The following is a 20,421-nucleotide window of genomic DNA, read 5'->3' on the forward strand; positions in this document are numbered from 1 at the left end:
TCGCTCAGCAACTAAAGGAACACTTGGGAACCAATCGGCGGGCGGCGCCGTTGAAGAGAAGCCAATCAGCAGGCATTCTTGTTCCTCACAGCCGGCCATTAAGGCCTGGCGCAGAGAGTGCGCACAGAGCCTGGGGGGGTGGGGACGGGAAGGACTTCAGGGGGTTGCCTTAGGAGGTGCTAACCCCCAGCTTCAGGCGGAGAGGGGTGGCTGGGCTGTTGCCTCGCGAGCGTGTCGCCCCTGCGGTCGCTGACGTGGGATCCGCGGCCGTTGCCACGGGCTGTGGCTCTGGAGCACAAACGTGAGTGGGAGCCGGGCCAGCGTGTCGCACCAGCGGTGACGTGTGGTCAGTGTCAGGGCCCACGGACGGTGGGCTGTCGAGCGCAGGGCCAGCGTGTCGCACCAGCGGGGCGTTGGGCGCTCGAGGACAAACGGGAGGGGGACATTGGGCAGTTTTGTTGTACTAGCAGCAAGGCGTCTCGCGTGGTGGCTCCCGTAGGACCCGGGCCGTCCAGCCCAATCGTGAAGGGGCTCTCGAGCCATTGTGTGATCCGTGGCCGCCGGGCCCGGCGCGAGGACGACTTGCGGCCTTGGAAGGAGGGAGCTAGAAAGCAACTCCCGTTGCCACCGCGCTCGTGAGGACAAGTGTGAAAGTGATCTCGGTGTGTGGGGCTGCGTGGCGGTGAGGCGTGATAGATGGCAGCGAGGACAGGTGTGAGGAGGATGTCAGGCCGTCGTGTTCCCTCAGCGTGTGATAGGCGTCCGCTTCCACGGGGCCTGAGTAACTTGGGCTCCCCCGCTCCTGAGCCACGGCCACTGCGGCTGCCTTTCCTTGAGACTGAGGTGAGTAGGGCCGTCTGTTGGGGGCGGGGGGGGGGGGGGTCTGTTCTCTTGGGCTAGGCCTTCAGCACTGCTGCTGAGGCACCCTGAAGTGCCTTGTCTGAACATGCCACTATGCTGTCTGCTAAATTCTGGAGTCATCCCAGAGGCCTGCAGCACCCAGCAGTGAGGCCTCGTGACTTTCAGTTCCATTTGCTTGCAGCGAGGCTTGGGGATGTGGGTGATTCTGGCGATGGCATGGTTTCTCAGCCCAGACCCACTAGAACCCAGCAGTCCTAATCCCCAGTCTCCTGAGATCCCACTGCTCTCACTCCAACAAAGGAATTGAACCCCGGAGTTCTGAATTTCAACTGTAGAGCCTATTAGGCTGCTCAGTGGCTAATCCCTTCCCAGGACCTTCTTTAATGTCCCAAGGAATACTGCCATTGATCTCTGTAGCCTCTATCATTTCTCTGCTTACCATGCTCTGAGCTAACCATTAGATCCTACTTCTGCTAGAGCTGGAAATAAATGAATTGTGCTCTCCTGGACTAGATTGCTGTTACCATTAGAATTCCCTGCGCTTCCAGACTAGGAATAGAACCTGCCTTTCCATGCTTCTAGTCCCCTTTCCTCCCCACAAAAAGTAGGCTTTTGCTAAGGGTTTGTATATGATCACACTTTCGTGGTGTGCATGCACAGGGTCACTCAGCTCATGGTAGTGAACCCTTGGTTGTTTAGCATGTACTCCCCATGCTCCTAGCACAATTTGCTGCTGATAGCCCTTACTGACATCTAGGTATTCTGTTATTGCACTGCCACAATTTGCTATCTCCATACTTCCCTGTCTCCTGGTCCAAAGTGGCCTATTGTGACTGAGGGGAGAACTCCCGTCACAATTTGCTGCCCCTGGACCAGATGATGGGAAGAATAGAGTTAGCAAATTGTGATGGCAGTGCCCCATCTGTCATAATTTTCTATCAGCAAACAAGAATCACTTACTTTACAGGTCAATATTTAAAAAGATCTAAACTTTTATTTTTAGAAACAGAATTAACTTGTTTTTGTGACTTTAGCTAAGTGTACATTAAAATTGAACTCCTCTATTTATTATTACTCATTTGTATTGATTGTCTGATTGCAAGAAAACCAAAATATTTATCTTTAAAAAATTATACAGTATATACATTTTGTAAACACCACAACTATAATTGCACAAAGTTTGTATACTCTTTCTTTTTACTGCTCAGGATGTTTTTATTAGTTCCCTGTGGAAGGCAGAGCACATGTGCCCACCTCTTGCAGGAGTCACACTGTGCCTTTGAAAAATAATAGATGGAAAAAAATGACACTAATTGTGCAAAATATAATTTCCGTTAACTCAAAATTGTAAAATATTTATTGAACTTCTGCTGTGATTTTTAACTTTCTAGCTACGTATCCGTAGTCAAGATATGACTATCTGCTGCAGTTGAAGTATTTATTAATGTAGAATTATTACCACAATCCCGATCCTTATCCAGGTTATTCCATCTGATCTATATGTATCTGTCTAGATACTGGGCCATAACTTCAGTTCATGGCACAGGAACAGATCATATTCTGTTTACTTACCTGCTCAAACATATGGCATGTGTTTCTAATACAATTTTGTGTTGCTTACCATTATGCAATCTTTGTTTTCCTTCTTGCATATGACAAGGTTGCAGCAGTAGACTTCTGTGCTCTATGCAAAATCAATATAATTTAATCAAATGATTTCCTAATTCTGAAAACTAGAAATAGAAATAGATTGATTAATGTCACTTATTTCAAGAACTACATTAATGATTTGCAAATATTTTCCTTTGGGGGGGGTCATATTTAAATAATATTTGGTACCCTTATCTATTTGTCTTAAACTGTTAGATTGTAGATATAACTATATCCTACTGTATTTCAATGCTCTTTTGGTTTCAATTTTTTTTTTTACTTTTCACTAATTAAACACAATATTCATACAGAGAACCCAGTTTCTTTCATTAGGGTACCAAATTTGTGACCTATTTTAATAAATGTAGTAAAATAACTAATGACATTCCACTCTTCCTGTTTACCTTCCCATATACTCTGACCTCACTTGGAATATACACCTCTACCTCGATATAACGTTGTTCTCGGGAGCCAAAAAATCTTACTGTGTTATATCGAACTTGCTTTGATCCACCAGAGTGCGCAGTCCCTCCCCCCCAGCACTGCTTTACTGCGTTATATCCGAATTTGTGTTATATAGGGGTAGAGGTGTATAACAAAGCTATACCTGACCTTTTTCCATTAAGATAATTGCTTTTTTCCCCCCTGTATATACATAGGATATCTTTATGTTCAAAATATGATTCTACAAGCTAATGCATTTTTAAAATAGAAAACTCATAACTAAGTAGTAGTTTGACATTAACTACTTTTAGGATGAGTGGCCCAACAGTTGGGCCCAACCACTAGTATCTTGTGTTCCACAATTTTTGTTTTCCAGAATCATAGTAGATTTTTCCTCCACTGAGAAACTGGAAGAATCTAAACTATAAAATAGCCAATAGCTTACTTCATAATTGGATTTCATGTTTTCATAAAGTCACTCTCAATGTTTAGTAATGGTTTACTTTTTTTATTTAATGAATGTTTGGAATCACTACACATGCATGTACCACTTGCCAGAGTCTTGTGCTATATTTGCTATGTACTGTGCCACTGATAACCCTTTCATACTCCTGCTAAATTTTAGTGTTTTGAGCCCAAGCTGAGTGAAACAGTCACATGCTCAATTCCTACCAATTCAGTCAATGCCCACTATTAAAAAGGGTGAGCACAAGTATGTGCTGTTTCCATTTTTATCTTTACCTATCAGGAAATTAATCTAATTTTGTTGTTACATCACAGCTATCGAAAACAGCATCCCATTAACACTGCATGTTAACTACAAATATCTAAAAAATCATCTCCCAGCTTACAGGAGGGTAGGGAGATGGGGTGAGACACCCCTTCACACCCTACACAAACAAACCTCTTCCAGAACCTGGCTCATATGAGGGGGGCATGTATGAGAGGGCCCCAACTACCATAGATGGGCAGGGCCTCCTCAGATCCAGATGCAGACATGGGCCACACACACCAATGGGGGTGGGGGGAGAGGGGCTTAGACCCCAGGAAGGCAAGTCACCACATATTGCATGGAGGGGGCCACACCTCTGTAGATGGGCTGGGGCCCTCTAGATTGTGGTATATACAGGGGAAAGGAGAGGTGCCCGGTCTTCCTATTCTCCCAGCCCCTGATAACTCTGTCCCTCTTCCCAGTGTCCAGCCCCATTACCTAACCCTCTCAACTCCTCTCCTTCCCACCCAGCCCCATTTATCCCCCTCCCTTGCTCTAAGACTAACACCCTCATTCCCACCTACTCTTCCACCCCAGTCACGTTCCAGGGAGCAGTTGCATATGTAATTTTTTTTTCTTTTCTTAAAAAAAGTTTCAGCACTTTCAGAATATTCTGCTGTACTTGGATTACATTTCCACAAAATCAAAACTCCCTTTGACGGATGCAGATTGGAGCAAACTTTACTTCCTGCTTTTATTTCAGATTTCTGTCCTGAGCTGGATTTGCCACCAGGCTGTGACTTAGGTTTGGTGATCATAACAGTCCCCCTTGAGCCATTCAAGATGTGTGATGTAGAGGTAGTTTCCAGCTACCCTCTCTCTCTGCACAGGCTCAGTATAATCCATGTGGCATGCCATCAAGCACTTTAAAGAGTGATGCTCATAACAGGAGAATTTAATTTTTCAGCTGATAATGTAATTTGATTTCCCCCAAAAGGATAGTGGATACCCTGCACTCTGTTGAGGTAGCTCTCAAGCATTTGAGGCCCTGGTGTGATGATCTCTCAGACCTGGTTTGATCTCTATCTGTGATCAAACATTCATTACCAGAACAGGTGAATATTAAGGAAGGTGGGGGAGGAGCAGGTACTGTATCTCCTGAACCCCTTGTTCAAATGGCCCCAAATTTAGATCAATGCCCAGGAGGCACAATTTCAAACCAGTCAAAGAAATGCAAGGGAAACTAAAGAAGTTTTGATGCCAACCCAGGATGTCAGCTTTAAAGTCATTTGATTACAAAAAAAAAGTACAAATAAAAATTGAAAATTGCAAACTGCAAAATCATAGTAAAAACATACAATGTGAGATGTGATTGTTAACCTCTAGCAACTATTAATATGTTCAATTATTTGCTATTCAGATATAAATTAAATAGTGCAATGGCATCTATTTGCACAATGTAAATGAAGTGTAAGATTAATGAGTTATAAAAAATAAAATTTTAAAAAGTAAATAAGAGGCAGGAACCAGCATTGGCTGTGGATTACAAGAAAGGGGGTCTAATTCAGGGACTGGAACAGCAGATCAGACGAATTAGTGAACTGCTCTGAGGCTTTATGCAGACATATAAACAGAAAAGGAATTCGGTAAAATACTAAACGCGTGCATAGGAATTCTATCTGTGTGTTGGCGTTTCACCGGATTCAGTCTTATTTAGCTGCTTGCTACATCATTTCAGATAAGGAAGAGGTGCCTTATTTAGGCATTGAGATGCACTATGCCTTTAGAAACAGCCCTGGTAAGCGGGCTGTGAGATGGGCTGCTTAGCAAAAGGGTAAACAATAGGCTCCCTGCCACGCACAGCTCATTTTTGCAACCCCCACAGACAATTCGCCCCAATTCTAGTAAACTCCCTATTTGTCTAGTTTCCCCCTTCTCCCCCCGTTGTCTGGCAGGGGCTCTTAACCCCGGCCCCTATTCCCTATGTCTGATTTTTCGCCTGCGTGACTCTCTTGGGCGTGCAGTCTGGCTCCCTGCAGTGCAGGTTCCATCCCATCTCCCCGCTTTGTCGCCGGTCCCGTTGTAACGCGGTTTTGGGAACAACGGGGACGTTGTATAATCCTAGTAAGGGCCCAGGCGGGCTTCAGCAGCAGACGTTCGTGAGCATGTTCACTTTCCACGAGCATGCTCAGTAGCGCAAAGCTGCACATTGCGCTTGGGAGTGATTGGGATACACTTAGCCGCCGCCTCCTCCAGCATCTATCGATGCTCTCAGGGCTCCGGTCGCCATTTTAGGGGGAGAGCAAGGGAGGCAGAAAGACGGGCTGGTAGGTACCGGGGCGGTGTGACCAACTCCTTTCCTACGTGCCCTGCTGAGCTGAGCGGTTTACAGCTTTGCTTGCTTGCCGAACACCGTTTCCTCTGGCCCGCGGTCTCAAGGAACCGCTAGGCAGTTCACTCTCCATCCAGACAGTTTCTCCCCCCGCCCCTTAGTTTGCTTTCACCCCTCCCCGTTTATAACAATCGATTGTTCTTTGGGGCTGGAAATGGGTGGATTGGGGGAGGGATGGCGTGTTGGGTGCAGGGAGGTTATGGTTTTTCAGCTGGTGGCTTCATTGAAAACCCTACAACACACGTTTTGTTTTGCCTCTTGGCTTCTCTACAAATTGTATGTTTGTTAACCTTGTCACTCACAACTGTTTGCCCATTTCCCCACACCTGCTTGATTGAATTAAAGGTTACTGTCGGAGGTGAACATGTTGATTACTAGCCAGTGTTGCTCTTCTCTCACCTTTGTCAGCAGTCCTTAATCACAGTCTGAGTGCTGGTAACTGGTGGACTGTCTCCTCTGTAGTTTTGCTTCTTGGCTCTCTGAGCTGAGGGGTGAAAACATTAGCTACTGTCTGCAACAGCTTTCTGTTATCTCCTTCTCATTTGTCCATTTAGTTTTGAATCTTAGCTGAAAGTCTCTTTCCTTTATGTATACAATACCTTTTTAATTTGTCACTATAACGGCACTGTTTAATGCTGAAAGGTGTTGGGGTATGTTTTGAATGAAAGATTATACCATTGCAATGTAACTGTTTTGTAAGTATTTTTTTCTCTTGTTTCAGGCACCCGCAAGGCATTCCTTGCTCACAATGTATAGAACAAAAGTAAGCTTGAAAGATCGTCAACAACTTTACAAACTGATTATTAGTCAATTGCTGTATGATGGATACATAAACATTGCCAATGGCCTGATAAATGAGATAAAACCACAATCAGTCTGCGCACCCTCTGAACAACTGCTGCATCTGATTAAACTAGGTAAACTGTAATGCAGGATTCATGTACATAAACTAGGAATTGCAGACTTTTTGATGAAGTTCAGGTATGTAGGTCCTGGCTCAGCACAGGGGCTGGGTTTGATGACCTCTAGAGGTCCCTTCCAGCTCTACATCTCTGTGATTCTGTAGTGGACTCAATGCAATCTAAAAGTAAATGTTCTCATTAACTCCTAATGTTGCTGTACAGTTGTCATATTTATGCATAGATAACAAAATACAAGTCTTTCAGGAAATCTTTTCTAGGATCTACTTATTTATTTGTACTTTTTCAAATTATAATAGTGCCTATCCAATGCCCTGGATCCTCGACAGTCTTCTAAAAGTACACTGAATAAATGGGGCCATAGATCTCCTAGATAAAATCAAATAATCCATTGATAAATATAATAGAAACTAACTGACCCACCAAATTGCACATCAACACTAGTAGACCTACTCAAGACCAGTCTCCTCGCAGACAGAGGAGAAATGGTGGGTCTTGCATTATGTCTGGAAGGCAAATAAATGTGGACTGTTACAGATCTGAAAAGGAAATGGGTTTCAGAGTTCCAGGGCCCTCACACCGACTGCCCTGCCAGTCACTCCCTCTCTCTTATGAGGTTTCAGCTCAGTTGCCACATGTCAAGAGGACTGTTTCATGTTGGGGGGAGGGAGATGAAGGAGGCAGGTAGGTCCCAGGTCGTTCAGGGTATATCGTAATAGTCTTGTTATTGACACTGGTATTGCTTGTCAGATCAGAATTCAGTTTTTTTATTGTCTGACAAATGTCTGGGTGCTGGTATAAGTCTAAACATATTTCTTTTTTAAGCAGGTGAATGCACAATGTATTGGAGGATGGAACTTAATAGAAAACCTCTGTTAAAAGTTGATTACTGTCTAATCAGGTGTAATTGAAGCAGTGTGTCCCGTGGCTAGGATATTGGACTGGGACTCGGACCTGGGTTTTATTCTCTGCTTTGTGACCTTGGGCAAGTCACTTCACCTCTCTGTACATCTGTGTTTTCTCCACCCTTTTGTTTCTCTTGTATTTACATGGTAAGGTCTTTGGGATAGGAACTGTCTCTTACTATGACAGACTCTCTTAGTGTGTATAGTGCCTCCTAGTATGCACCACAGGGCCTCATTCTTGGTTGGGGATTCTATATGCTACTGGAATATAAATGACGTTTGGTAGGGTAATTTATTCACCAACAGATACCAACAAAATACAGTGGAAAGTCTTGTAATTGAGTTAGGCAGAAGAATACTAATGGGAAAGTTAGTGAAATCTGCTAAAACCAAAAAGTATTGTGTCCCCGTGTGGTAGCTTAGCTTCAAAGTAAACTTAATCTGTCACTAGTCTGGCTTGTGTGTGTGTTTATTGAAATATTAGTGTTGGGGACACTTTATTGTTAAAGATTTCAGAGTGGTAGCCATGTTAGTCTGTATCAGCAGAAAGAATGTGGAGTACTTGTGGCACTTTAGAGACTAACAAATTTATTTGGGCATAAGTTTTTGTGGGCTAAAACCCACTTCATCGGATGCATGCAATGGAAAATACAGTAGGAAGGTGTATATATACACAGAAAACATGAAAAAAGTCCCCTACTGTTACTCACACCTTCTTGTCAACTGTTGGAAATGGGCCATCCTGATTATCACTATAAAAGTTTTTTTTGTTTTCTCCTGCTGATAATAGCCCACCTTAAGTGATTAGTCTCGTTATAGTTGGTATGGCAACACCCATTTTTTCATGTTCTCTCTCTGTGTGTGTGTGTGTGTGTGTGTGTGTCTATATATGTGTATTATATAATCTTCCTACTGTATTTTCCACGGCATGCATCTGATGAAGTGGGTTTTAGTCCACGAAAGCTTATGCCCAAATAAATTTGTTAGTCTCTAAAATGCCACAAGTACTCCACATTCTTTTTATTGTTAAAGTGACAGAGAATACAAGTATTCTGTTTACTAAAAATACCCCTAATTTTTCCATGGAGCAGATATAATTTTATACTGGGGAGAATTTTTATACTGGCAAAAAACTGTGCTGCAAAATTAACTACCAAATGAGTAAAATTATTTAATGACTATTTAAAGCATTGTAAGCTTTAACAGTCCTCAAGAGCTAGGAAATCACAACAAAGGATCAAACTGCCTTCTTATCTTATTTTGTGTATCGTCTTGATTTGAATCTCAGCATGTCAACTAGCTTTTGTTTGGCTCAGACAAAACTAATGACAGTAACTACAAGGAGCTCCGAAATGCAGCATTTAACTTTATACATGTTGTTTTAGTGTTAAGGCAATTGAGGTCTTAGTCTAGTTATCTTTCATCATGATCTCTTTTTGAAAATCTACTCGAATAATGTAATAGGGTGCATAGCAAATTGAAATAGTCAGTGTTTCACACATCTCTGAGAGCTTAAATATAGTAAGCTTTAGATCTATCTAAATTAGGAAAATTAGGATCCCTAATTCACTACTGATGGTAACAGCAAGCATTTTCAACACCATGTCGTCCAACTCTACTCTGAACAGGGTTAGATGACATAGACCAGGGACACCATTTACCCCTGCTCAGAGTAGGGTTAATGATGTGGTTAAAATGATGAGCTTGTACCCTGCTTAAGCTGCAACTTCCACTAATGAAATGTAGAGGCGACCTTGAAGAGAAGGTGTTAAATATGAGATATAAGTGTGTGGAGGAATAATGTTTCTCATTATTCTCATTTGAATTACTCTAGTACCTAGGAGCTCTAGTCATGGACCAGGACCCTGTTAGTGGCACTGCTTTATTGTGGTGGTTCTGGTAGCCATAATCTCTTTTCTTGGGTATTCTTTATTGAGCTGCAAAGGAAAAAGTTCTGTAAATGTCTGTCCTTTTTAAAAAAAATATTTTTTCTATGCAGGCATTACGGTTTCCTGTGAAAGCTGACTGTAGATACAATCATGGCTACTGTAAGCAGTTACTAGTATATTTATGAAGACTTAGTCAACCTTTTTGTGGAGAAAGTAAATATATTTAATCTCTTGTCCTTCAGGAATGGAGAATGATGACAGCGCAGTTCAATATGCAATTGGACGCTCCGACACAGTAGCTCCAGGAACAGGGATTGACTTAGAATTCGATGCAGATGTCCAGACTATGTCCCCCGAGGCTTCTGAATATGAGACCTGTTACGTCACATCTCATAAAGGACCATGTCGCGTAGCTACATACAGCAGAGACGGGCAGTTAATAGCTACGGGATCTGCTGATGCCTCAATAAAAATTCTTGATACAGAGAGAATGTTGGCAAAAAGTGCTATGCCCATCGAGGTAAAGTATCACATGAATCATGATCAGTCAGTGAATGATAAAAATGCTATATCCATTTTATAGCATTTGTTCTGCCTCTGATAGCATACTTAAGGAAATGTACCTTTTTTGTTGTTGTCTGGAATCTGCACACAACTAGTGGCAGTGCACAGTCTTAAGAATGTTGCTGTGAACAAAATAAGTGCAACATTTGTCTTAATTATTCAAGAAGGGTAGTGAGTTAGAGCAGGGGACTAACACTCGGGACCGCTGAGTTTTATTTTCTTCAGCTGCTGACTCCATTTTGACTTTGGGCAAATCACTAACCTCGGTCAGTTTTTTTGCTTCTCTGTAAAAGAAGGATATTGTATATTTATCATAGGGATGTTAATGACCAACATTTGCAAAGAACTTTGAGATAATCGTTATCATTCTAATTATATGCATAGTTTTTTGTCAAAAAATGCAATCTTTGCTTGGAAGATGAGGCAGGTATTGATGCATGTTTAAAACTCACTTTTTCTCTTCTACCAGGAGATCCCACATGTTTGTTTGCATTTTTCTTTTAAATGCCCAGAGTATAACATAAGAGTTGGATAGTGGTTTATGGTTCCTTCTTTGTCAGAAGGAAACACTCTCCATTGACTTGTTTAAATGTTTTCTGTAGGTCATGATGAATGAGACAGCACAGCAGAATATGGAAAATCATCCTGTTATTCGGACTCTATATGATCATGTGGATGAGGTTACATGTTTAGCTTTCCATCCAACAGAACAGATCCTGGCATCTGGTTCAAGGGACTATACGCTTAAATTGTTTGACTATTCAAAACCTTCTGCCAAAAGAGCCTTCAAGTATATCCAGGTTAGAGGTTATAGTCTTTTTAAAAAAACAAAAAAGCTTGAGGTCTACAACTGCAATGATAGCAATTAGCTAATTTGTGTCTGCATGTAGAAATAGCTAGGTACACAGTAGTATGCAATTATCCAATTTGCAGATACTCTTGTGATAACTATGCATACAAATTAGGTACATAAAATGTGTGCCTGTGATCTTCTCAAATCTGATGTCCGCTCTCCTCTCTACATGTGCCAACCAGGGAAACCTGAAACTGTTAGGGGTGGTGCTTCTGGCATTTCCTTTATGAACAGCATTGAAGTTCTATGGATTTCTTTTTGGTTGTTAAGGGGAAAATTTCTTCCTCTCTCCCCCAACCCCATGAATAGGCATTGAAAATTGATATAGGACTTAGAGCAGTGTTTCTCAAATGCGGCCACAAGGGGCTTTCCTTGCAGCCACAGCCTTCTAGGCAGTGATGTGGGGGGGGCGCAAAGCATTAGCCCCTCCTCCGAGGCCGTCAAGTCTGTAGTGGTTGGGCCCTGCGCCCCTCTGGAGACACAAAAGACGAGGAGCAGGCAGCCAGTGAGTTCCTCACCTTCCCCGGGGGCAGTGGAGTTGGGCTTCAGCAGTTGGGTGGTAGGCTCCAGCCATGGGGCTTCAGGCTCCATTCCCTGGCCGCGTGGTGACAGGCTCTGTCCCTGAACTCATCCTATTGCCTCCCCCATTACCTCAGCCCCCACTGGCTCCCTACCCACCTCCTCGTCCAGGGCTTAATTTGTCCCCAGGCTTGTTGGGACTGAGTAAGTCTGCTGTGAAAAGTGATATTTGTATGTTTGTTGTTAGCACTTTTCACAACAGACTTACTCTCTAGCAAGTCTTAAAAAAAAAAAGGGGGGGGGGGTGGCAAAAGAAACAACAAGAACATGCAAAGCACCTTATTTGTGTTTCTATTCTGTCTAGGTCCAGTAAAGAATAGAGACAACTGTACATTATTTTTAATATTGAGTCTGTGAAAAAATCCTACATAAATAAATTACAATGATTTGGATATGTATATGTGCATATGTATTTGTTTTTCCAAAAGTTAGTTAAGTATTTTAGGAAAAATTATGAGAGCAGCCACCAGTAAGAGTTGGTGGCCACACTCTGAGGCCACCAAAAAATTTTGTTGTGAGAACCTGTTAGAGTATAATCCTGATCCATCTAAATGTGTTACTGCCATATAGTGGAGAGGGGAGTGGTAGTCTCCAATTTGTATCCTGCCCTGAACACTATACTAATTAAGAATTGAACTTCCTTTTAATATGAAAATATCATAGAACTTCAGACTTGTGAATCCACTAGGATTTTCTCTCTGCAAATAGGTTCTTTATATTTATATTGATTTATATATTTCTCATCACACAGGAAGCAGAAATGTTACGCTCCATTTCTTTTCATCCTTCTGGCGACTTCATACTTGTTGGTACCCAGCACCCTACCTTACGGCTTTATGATATCAATACATTCCAGTGTTTTGTGTCTTGCAATCCTCAAGATCAACACACCGACGCTATATGTTCAGTAAACTATAATGCAAGTGCTAACATGTATGTGACAGGAAGCAAGGATGGATGCATCAAATTATGGGATGGTGTTTCAAATCGATGTATCACTACTTTTGAGAAAGCACATGATGGGGCTGAAGTCTGTTCTGCCATCTTTTCCAAAAATTCAAAGTACATCCTGTCAAGTGGAAAAGATTCTGTAGCTAAACTATGGGAGATATCCACAGGTCGAACGCTGGTCAAATATACAGGTATGTGGCAGATGACCTATCAAGCAAAAATTGTTCATGCGGTAATCAACTAGTGATGGGAATAAATATTTGATGCAGTACAAAATTTTTAAGTGCTTAGTCCAGTGACTGATGTGCTCAGTTAAATATGTGAAAGATTTTTCGGAGTTTACTCATAAGATCATGATAGCCTTGTACTGTTGAGCAGTAACCTCTAAAATTAATTGGAAGTTTCTTCTGTGCGAGGATTCCCCAAGGTTTTCTTTCTATTCTTGGTCACAGATAAGATAAGTTGCCTCATTCCATTCTTGACTTTCTTTAGATGTTGGTCACCATCTTACACTAATCTAAGTGGATTTGGATAACTTTCCATCATTACTTCATTTGTTCAAATGATGTATTACTATTCTGCTATCTGGTTTGCTGGCTATTAGCTGTCTGTTAAGGGAAAGCATCATCAAATACAACTCTCTTGGGTTACTCCAGAAAGGAAAACAAAAGTAGACATATCAAGACCTCTTTTTGGCAAAAAGTTGCTGGCTGGCGGCTCCTTTCAGTCTTCCCTAACCGCCACAGAAGATTTTGTTGCTGTGAAATAGATTCCAGAGACGACAGGGCAGTTTGATCTGCCAAAACCAGAAACTGACACTTTGATTCAACCTGCAAAAGTAATTTAACAGTGATCTTGTTGCCCAAAGTATAAACTGGTAATATTTTTAACCAGCAGGGTGCAGCATAAACAACCACAAAATGTTTGTAAAGCACTTTGCTTGATAAATAAGAGAAACATAATCTTTCTAATCAAATCAAGTCTGTGAATGCCATAGTATATCTGAAACATCTTATTTTTTACAAGAAAGGTAATGCTAAACTTCTACAGTGGGAGTAATGGCCTAGCTAGATAATGGTTTATATATTATTTATAGATATTGATAGTGAGAACTTGCACTTTCCTCCATTAGCCGTGCTCTTTCCAATTTTAATTACCAGTTGCTACCTGCTAAGTTTCTCACTAAGAATACTGGAGGGAGAAGTGTTCTTAGGGCATGAGCACAATGCTTCATCTGCTACGAAGGTCTTTTGATTCAGTTGACTGATTCAGTTAGGAAGGAAGGGCTTCAAGTATTCTCTATACTTCTTCTATGAAATGGTGTGTGAATACTTAAAATAATATGGAATTCCTTCACAGGTAAACTGTTTGTTGGAATGTATATAGATTTTCTTTCCTCAAGATGGTTTTTGAACCCTCAAATTGTGGTGCTATTGACTAGCACAATGTGGAATTGCATAGTTAAAAAAAAATAAACAAATGAAAAACCCTTTTATTTCCAAGCAGCTCTTTGAACTTGCCAGATTTCAGCCTCTATATAGGAAAGTATTGTGCCCCGCGCCATTTCTCTCTTTCACCCCTACACCCCCTCCCCTGAAACAAACCCTCCTACTGGAACGAACTCATTGAAAGTCATTTGTAGTGATCACACTGACATATTTTTTAAGTGAGGAAAAAATGAATAATTTATAAAATTTTATTAGCAAAAACACATCTAGACTGCCTAATGCCAATACTGATAGTTATGACTTCTGCATAGGTACTATGTAGGGAGATGTAATATCATGAATTTTCTCTCTAAATAAGCATACACCTTCACTGAGCATCTGAATTTAATGCTTCTGCACATGAGGAACGAATACTGTTGGTTGAGTCAGGTAAAGAGTGGGTAGGTGCTGTGCAAGCTTGGACAGATCACAAGAGAAGTTCAGCATCCCTGTTAAAATAATCTTAAGTCTCTTGAGTAGAAATTGCCCACCATGCTAAATATTCAGCATAAATAAATGGTTTCATCCTTATTCCCAGACTCCTCTCTTATTACTTACATCACGCTTTAAATCCTGACTTAACTGCCCAGAAAGATTTAAAAAATAGTATGAAGGTGTGCCTTCATTTCACAGTTCTTTCTGCAGTCCTCTGGCTTCTGATGGTCCAGTATTAGTTTCAGCAAGTTTTGATGAGCTTTAGTGAAAGGGCATTTTCCCTATCGTAATTGTCACTCTTCAGGACTGCGACTATTGCTGCTTCCCTTAGTGCTACTGAGGTTTTGGCAAATAGCCTTTCTGCAGTGAGGGTGGGAGGAGAAATGTTAGAGCACAATTTTGTCAAAGAACCCTTCTAAATGTTAATCAGTGAACACAAAGCTGGCCCTTGTTGATAGTCCTTAGCAAGTAATATCTAAAAGAGACACTCCTTGTGCTTTTGACAATCTGCCCCCTAAGCAACGCTACTCTGTTACACGTTTTTACTTACACCTTTAATGAGTATCATGTCCCTGCTATTATAGGAGCTGGTTTGAGTGGACGACAAGTACACAGAACACAGGCAGTCTTTAACCACACAGAGGACTATGTGTTACTTCCTGATGAAAGGACCATAAGTCTCTGCTGCTGGGACTCAAGAACTGCAGAACGGCGAAATCTTCTGTCATTGGGGCATAACAGCATTGTTCGGTGTATTGTTCATTCTCCTACCAATCCTGGTTTCATGACATGCAGTGACGACTACAGAGCTCGATTTTGGTACCGAAGGTCAACCACAGACTAAAGACAGTTTTATTAAACAGTGATTACCTAGATGAATTGTACCATCTTATATTAAGTGTACTGCCAACAGATGCCTAAACAAGAGCCATGCTGTGTCTGTATTTAACTTTGTCAAACATGGTGAAAAAAGATGAAAGTACTGAGAAGTAGTTTTCCCTTACTCACTGACCTTATTAGTGTGTATGGCATCAATTGTGGAAGTAGACTCAACTGTTATTTTTGAATACAATTAATCCTTCCTGCGGGGATAGTTTTAAACTTGCTCTTACATGTCTAAATTTTCAAAATGTTAGTAACTTGAGTGAATCTTGTTCAATCTGTGTAGAATTTCTCCATTACATCTGTGCAAACCTATTAAAGAATTTTTTTTTTAAGAATGGATTGCACAAATTCTCAGCAGAACTTGGCCAGATATTTTAATGAACCTTTAAGTTGTATTTCAGTTTTGATTCAGGCACGGTGCGGTGAAAGCTCTGGTTTTGTATCTTTTTTTTTTTTAAATTGGCCAAGTGGCCCTCCAGCTCTGAGCCAGAATTTTGTGCCATAAGAATTTGAACATCCATTTTTAAAAGGTTTAGATGAATTCAACAAATGATGTTTTAGTTCTGATATTAAAGCTCAGACTTGAAATCTGGTGCCTGACTTTTATTTGACTTTTTCTTAACTAACTGCTGTAACCTTGAAGCAAATAGAGGCTTGCAAGCTGACCTGAACCTATCAGGCCCAGAACCTGACTACAAGTGTCAGGTAGCGTGTAATTTGTATAGCATGCATTTGGTCTTTGTTTGATTTTAGGTAGTCTCTTATCACTCAGGGCTTGTATATATGAACTAGTTCATGGCATATTGGAGTGTGAATCGGTACACACACAGTTTCACATGCACGCGCCCCCATGCCATAGACTAACTGCATCCTACTAATGAATACATTAACAGTCATTAATATGCTTTGATCTGGTCCAATTTCAAAGACTAGACTAACGCACATTAATGAGCTGCCACCAGGGTGCGCACAGACAGCTAGTCCACACCAGGCTCCCAGCCTCCCAAAGTCCATATTGTCATCTGACTCCTAACAAGTCAAGACATGAGTCATTACACATCTCTAATCATAAACTTAATCTTTTAAGATCCAGAAGCCAGTAAAGGCCCCACTGCATGCCTACCTACTAAATCAGCAGACTGTTTCAGGGCTAGGAGAATAAGATGGACTTTCTATCCGCTCTGTGAGTCTGTTTAGCAGTAATATCCGTACACCACCACCCTTTCCAACACCATGCTTTTTTCCTTCCCTACAGTGGCAAGATTCCTTAGGGCCCTGATTCATGTTTTTCTCAAGATTGAGAAGCGCCCTCTCTTGTTCTAACAGGGTTGATGGGTCTCCCCTATACCATGTACCAATGAAGCCTGCCTCTTTAGTAACCATTACATCAGCTGAAAAAGTAGGAAAGATGTGGGGGCCCCACATCAGCTGCTCATATATGGCATTTTGTAAGGATAGGGTCACTCTCAAGTTCCTGCCCATATTTGTTTCAGTATTCTAGTTCATTCAGCTCCCAATTTTTTCCGAAATCTCATTCAACCCCAGGGGAAGTTAAACTTCACAAATGTAATGTAATAAGAGACTCTGTGCATTAATGGGACAAAAACATTCAAACCACTGATGGTTGCTCTTCCGTCGCTTGTGCTGCTACAGCACTGAAAATGTAGGTAAGCCCTTATATAAAAGCTTACATGCTAAGAGCTACGTAACACTTCTTGGGAGACATTTTGTACTTCCCTTTAGAGGTCTGGCTTGGGCCAAATTTTGAAGCCAAACATGACCATTTGGGGCCTTTGCAAAGGTTAAGAAATGGGAACTATCAGAGATTTTTTTAAGTGGGATTTTGACTACATCAGAATGTGTTCTAAGTTAGTGAGGGTTAGAATTCATTCCACTAAAGCTTAGGTAGCCTGTTTGTGACTCAAAAATCTGTGGGCAGCAATGTGGAGCTCAATCCAGACCTTTACAAGTCCCTACTCTTTGGCAGAACCTTCAAAATTGGATGCCCATTTAGTCCTGCAGTCATTGTTTAAATAGGTCTTCTACCTACTTCCAACAAATAGATGACTGTTAGCCACCAAGAGTGGAATCCATGGGACAGTACAGTCGGGGGGTGGGGGGTTATCCTACAGTAACTGGTTCTTCATGAAGTGTTGTCCACATGAATGCTGGGACTCACCTTCCTTTCCTGCTTCTACAGCGTCTTATACGAGTGGGATTCTGTATTAGTAAAGGGAATTGAGGAACAGTTGGGGCCCTGTGGGGGGAGGAATGCAGAGTATCTAGGGCACAGGTGTGGCCCCAATAGACACTGCTGGCCAAATGAATTGGATCTCATTTTTAACAGCACATGCACACCAGAAGTAGAATCCACGTGGACAACACAAATCAAAGCACAGTTTAAGTAATTCTACTTTCCTAAGATTTCTGAAAATTTCTGTTCAGCTTGTTTAGTTGGACAGATACTTTTCAAGCATTTTAACTCAACGCTTTTTATGTGCTGATGCTGCACCTAGTTGACGCCAGTCTGAATGGTTAGACAAAAAATCCAGGTGGCTGGATAGCAGATGAGAGTAAATTATATGGGAGCGTCATAGTCCACCATTCTTCCTCTTAAAATGTAGAGGAATCCCAGGGGACCGGATGAATCAATTTGTCTTCTGAGATGAGTCAAAGTTGCTTACATTTTTCAGTGTCTTTTATACAAAATGTACCTTACAACACACATGGTAGTATTGGTGGTGCCTTATAGGGATGTAAGAGCACAAATTCCCTACCCCACAGAGTTTACAGGCTATTACAACACCGCTATAATAAATGTTTTGTATTAAATATGAGAAAATTTTCCAAGATATGGAAAATGTGGGATAAAAATCCCTGAATTCATAGGATTGTGGCAGTCTGTTATTTCATTAAAGTGCTATGCAAACACTTGTAGTAAACTGTTCTTCCATCAAGCTTCTAAATTAGGAACTACAGGAACATGTAGCAAAGCAGAAGGGTGGGTTTTTTGTATCTGTGGTTATTTGCAACAAGTCTGTGACAGATCAAGGAAAACTCTACTTTTCAGACGTTATTCTCGGTTGTTCGGGGGTTTTGTTTTTGTTTTAATCTTGTCTGCTGTCACAGAAATTGACTTTTATGGGAAACCTTTTGTATAGCTACATGCTTTTAGGACAATAGTTGTCAGACTTTTTTTTTTTCTTGCGAAATGGTTCCTGACACATTGTGACTTTGCAAAACAGCTCTGTATGACACTGGTTATACAGTGATTATTTATAATATTGGAAGTGACTCTGCTGGTTAGTGACAGCTATGGATAAAAATACTAGACTCAACACAGCTGCAAAGGTAAGTTGATGGTTTATGAGAACAGAATTTAATGACTTAAAATATTAGGAGCTGAAGTAGGTGATTTTTTTATTTTTATTTTTTTAGTTCAGAATAACTCTTGTAGTATCATACATGTTTTATATCTTTACCAACTAATTGTGGAAAGGGAGTTCTTGGTTTGGATGCTAAGGTACCTAATGTTTGCCTGTATTTCTGCTGTTAGAGACCTGAATGTGGCAGTGTCATTGGTGTCTGAAGAAATTTCGCCTTGGATGGTACTCTGAGTAAAAGGAAACCTAAGAGATTTTATAAGCATTAATTACACTGACAAAAGTTAAGTAAGCCCTAGCTTCTATCTTGAAGGTACCACCTCTCTTATTACCATCTCATAAAGCTCTTTGATGGTATAATAATGTGCTATTATTAACTAAATACTCAACACATTTGTAAGGTAGATAAGTTAGTTCCCTATTTTACAGGCAGGATAAAAAATAAGTTAAATTACTGAGGGTTTTTTTTATTAGACTTACAAAATCCGTTTGTAAGCTTTTCAGGGTAGGGAACTTGTCTATGCGTTTCGTACTCTACCTAGCAAAATGTGGGTCCAACTGCAATATAAATAACTTGCAAAAAGTCACAGTGTGTGTCAGGGTCAAAGAGAATGCTGGTGTTCTTGGCTCCCAGTGCAATGTTCTTGACCTTGATAATGTAAATATGATTGGGGGGGGGGGGGGGGAAGAGGATTGGAGGTTGATACCAGAAATATAAGGAAAAGCACCCAATGCGACTTACATGGAACATTTATTGTGTTCAAAGTTTTCTGTCAAGGTCTATTTGAAAAAATTGACATCTCTTATTCCATGTTAAGTCCATCAGAAGACAATAGGACACATTTTCCTCTCTATTAGTGAGACGAAAACTTGACCCATTTATGTTTTGAAACTCCTATATTAAGAAGTTCTCTTATACCTCTCTCTTTGGCTCCTAACACTTTTGTTTTCAATTTAGCAAATTTCCAGGTATGATATTTTGGGCACAGATGTCAAAATAGTTTAGCAGTGGCTGACTGAATTTAGCAGTATCAAGTTGACTTGTAAATCCTGACACTGTCCTTATACAAATATACACATCTTCTGGAGATGAAGTATGGTAAGAAATCAGGAAACCATTCTGGTGCAAAATGCTAACTGACCTATTGGTTCCTATTATCCCAGCAACTCTGGGGCAATGTCATTTTAATGGCCTTACATCATTTTTTTATAATTTACTCTGAGATAGCAACACTTTGGCAAGATGAGTGGGCAAAAAATGAGTCCTTTTATAGCTGCAGCACAGTGGCTGTCAGCTTTAGCTGTGCAGAAATTCCCATTATGATGAAAACTAAATAGTAGTGTTAACAAGGGTTCCTGAGCACTATTTAATGTGTGAGTGTCGGGGGAGGTAGATTTGCACCTATGTCTGACCCTCCTTTTCCCCTCTTAGCCCCCCCTCCCCACCAGCTTCTTGACACTTGCCCTGCCCATGAGCCCCTATGCCCACCCCTCCAATGTGACCAAACAAT

At 41.1% G+C, this 20,421-nt stretch overlaps 2 protein-coding genes across 4 annotated transcripts in view; both read left to right on the forward strand.

The window, feature by feature from the left end:
• Positions 1-299: 299 nt before the first annotated feature.
• On the forward strand, positions 300-16,115 carry CSTF1 (cleavage stimulation factor subunit 1). 3 transcript variants are annotated; one of them, XM_065566048.1, is made up of 6 exons: positions 300-843; positions 6,781-6,976; positions 10,016-10,293; positions 10,940-11,137; positions 12,521-12,911; positions 15,227-16,115. In XM_065566048.1, exons 1-6 carry the CDS (start codon positions 697-699, stop codon positions 15,484-15,486), a joined length of 1,470 nt encoding a protein of 489 aa, XP_065422120.1. In that variant the 5' UTR covers positions 300-696; the 3' UTR covers positions 15,487-16,115. The 3 variants fall into 3 exon arrangements, with proteins under 3 accessions (XP_065422120.1, XP_065422122.1, XP_065422121.1); XM_065566050.1 differs by lacking the exon at positions 300-843 and adding an exon at positions 4,670-4,782; XM_065566049.1 differs by lacking the exon at positions 300-843 and adding an exon at positions 5,885-5,994.
• Positions 16,116-18,728: 2,613 nt separating this feature from the next.
• The window catches only part of CASS4 (Cas scaffold protein family member 4), a 28,521-nt gene continuing 26,828 nt past the window's right edge, over positions 18,729-20,421 (forward strand). Inside the window, exon 1 of the mRNA XM_005284198.5 lies at positions 18,729-18,878. Within this exon, the coding sequence (XP_005284255.2) occupies positions 18,843-18,878 (36 nt within the window). The 5' untranslated portion in view covers positions 18,729-18,842. The remainder of the gene's footprint in view (positions 18,879-20,421) is intronic.

This window comes from Chrysemys picta, chromosome 13 (genome assembly GCF_011386835.1).
Source record: "Chrysemys picta bellii isolate R12L10 chromosome 13, ASM1138683v2, whole genome shotgun sequence".
Taxonomy (NCBI): domain Eukaryota; kingdom Metazoa; phylum Chordata; order Testudines; family Emydidae; genus Chrysemys; species Chrysemys picta.

What these genes read in the sequence shown, in the direction of transcription:
- CSTF1 (XM_065566048.1), top strand. Translation starts at nt 697, where the DNA reads ATGGCAGCGAGGACAGGTGTGAGGAGGATGTCAGGCCGTCGTGTTCCC. An exon ending in AAAGTGCTATGCCCATCGAG is followed by an intron (nt 10,294 to 10,939) that starts GTAAAGTATCAC and finishes TGTTTTCTGTAG; the next exon opens with GTCATGATGAATGAGACAGC. An exon ending in AACGCTGGTCAAATATACAG is followed by an intron (nt 12,912 to 15,226) that starts GTATGTGGCAGA and finishes CTGCTATTATAG; the next exon opens with GAGCTGGTTTGAGTGGACGA.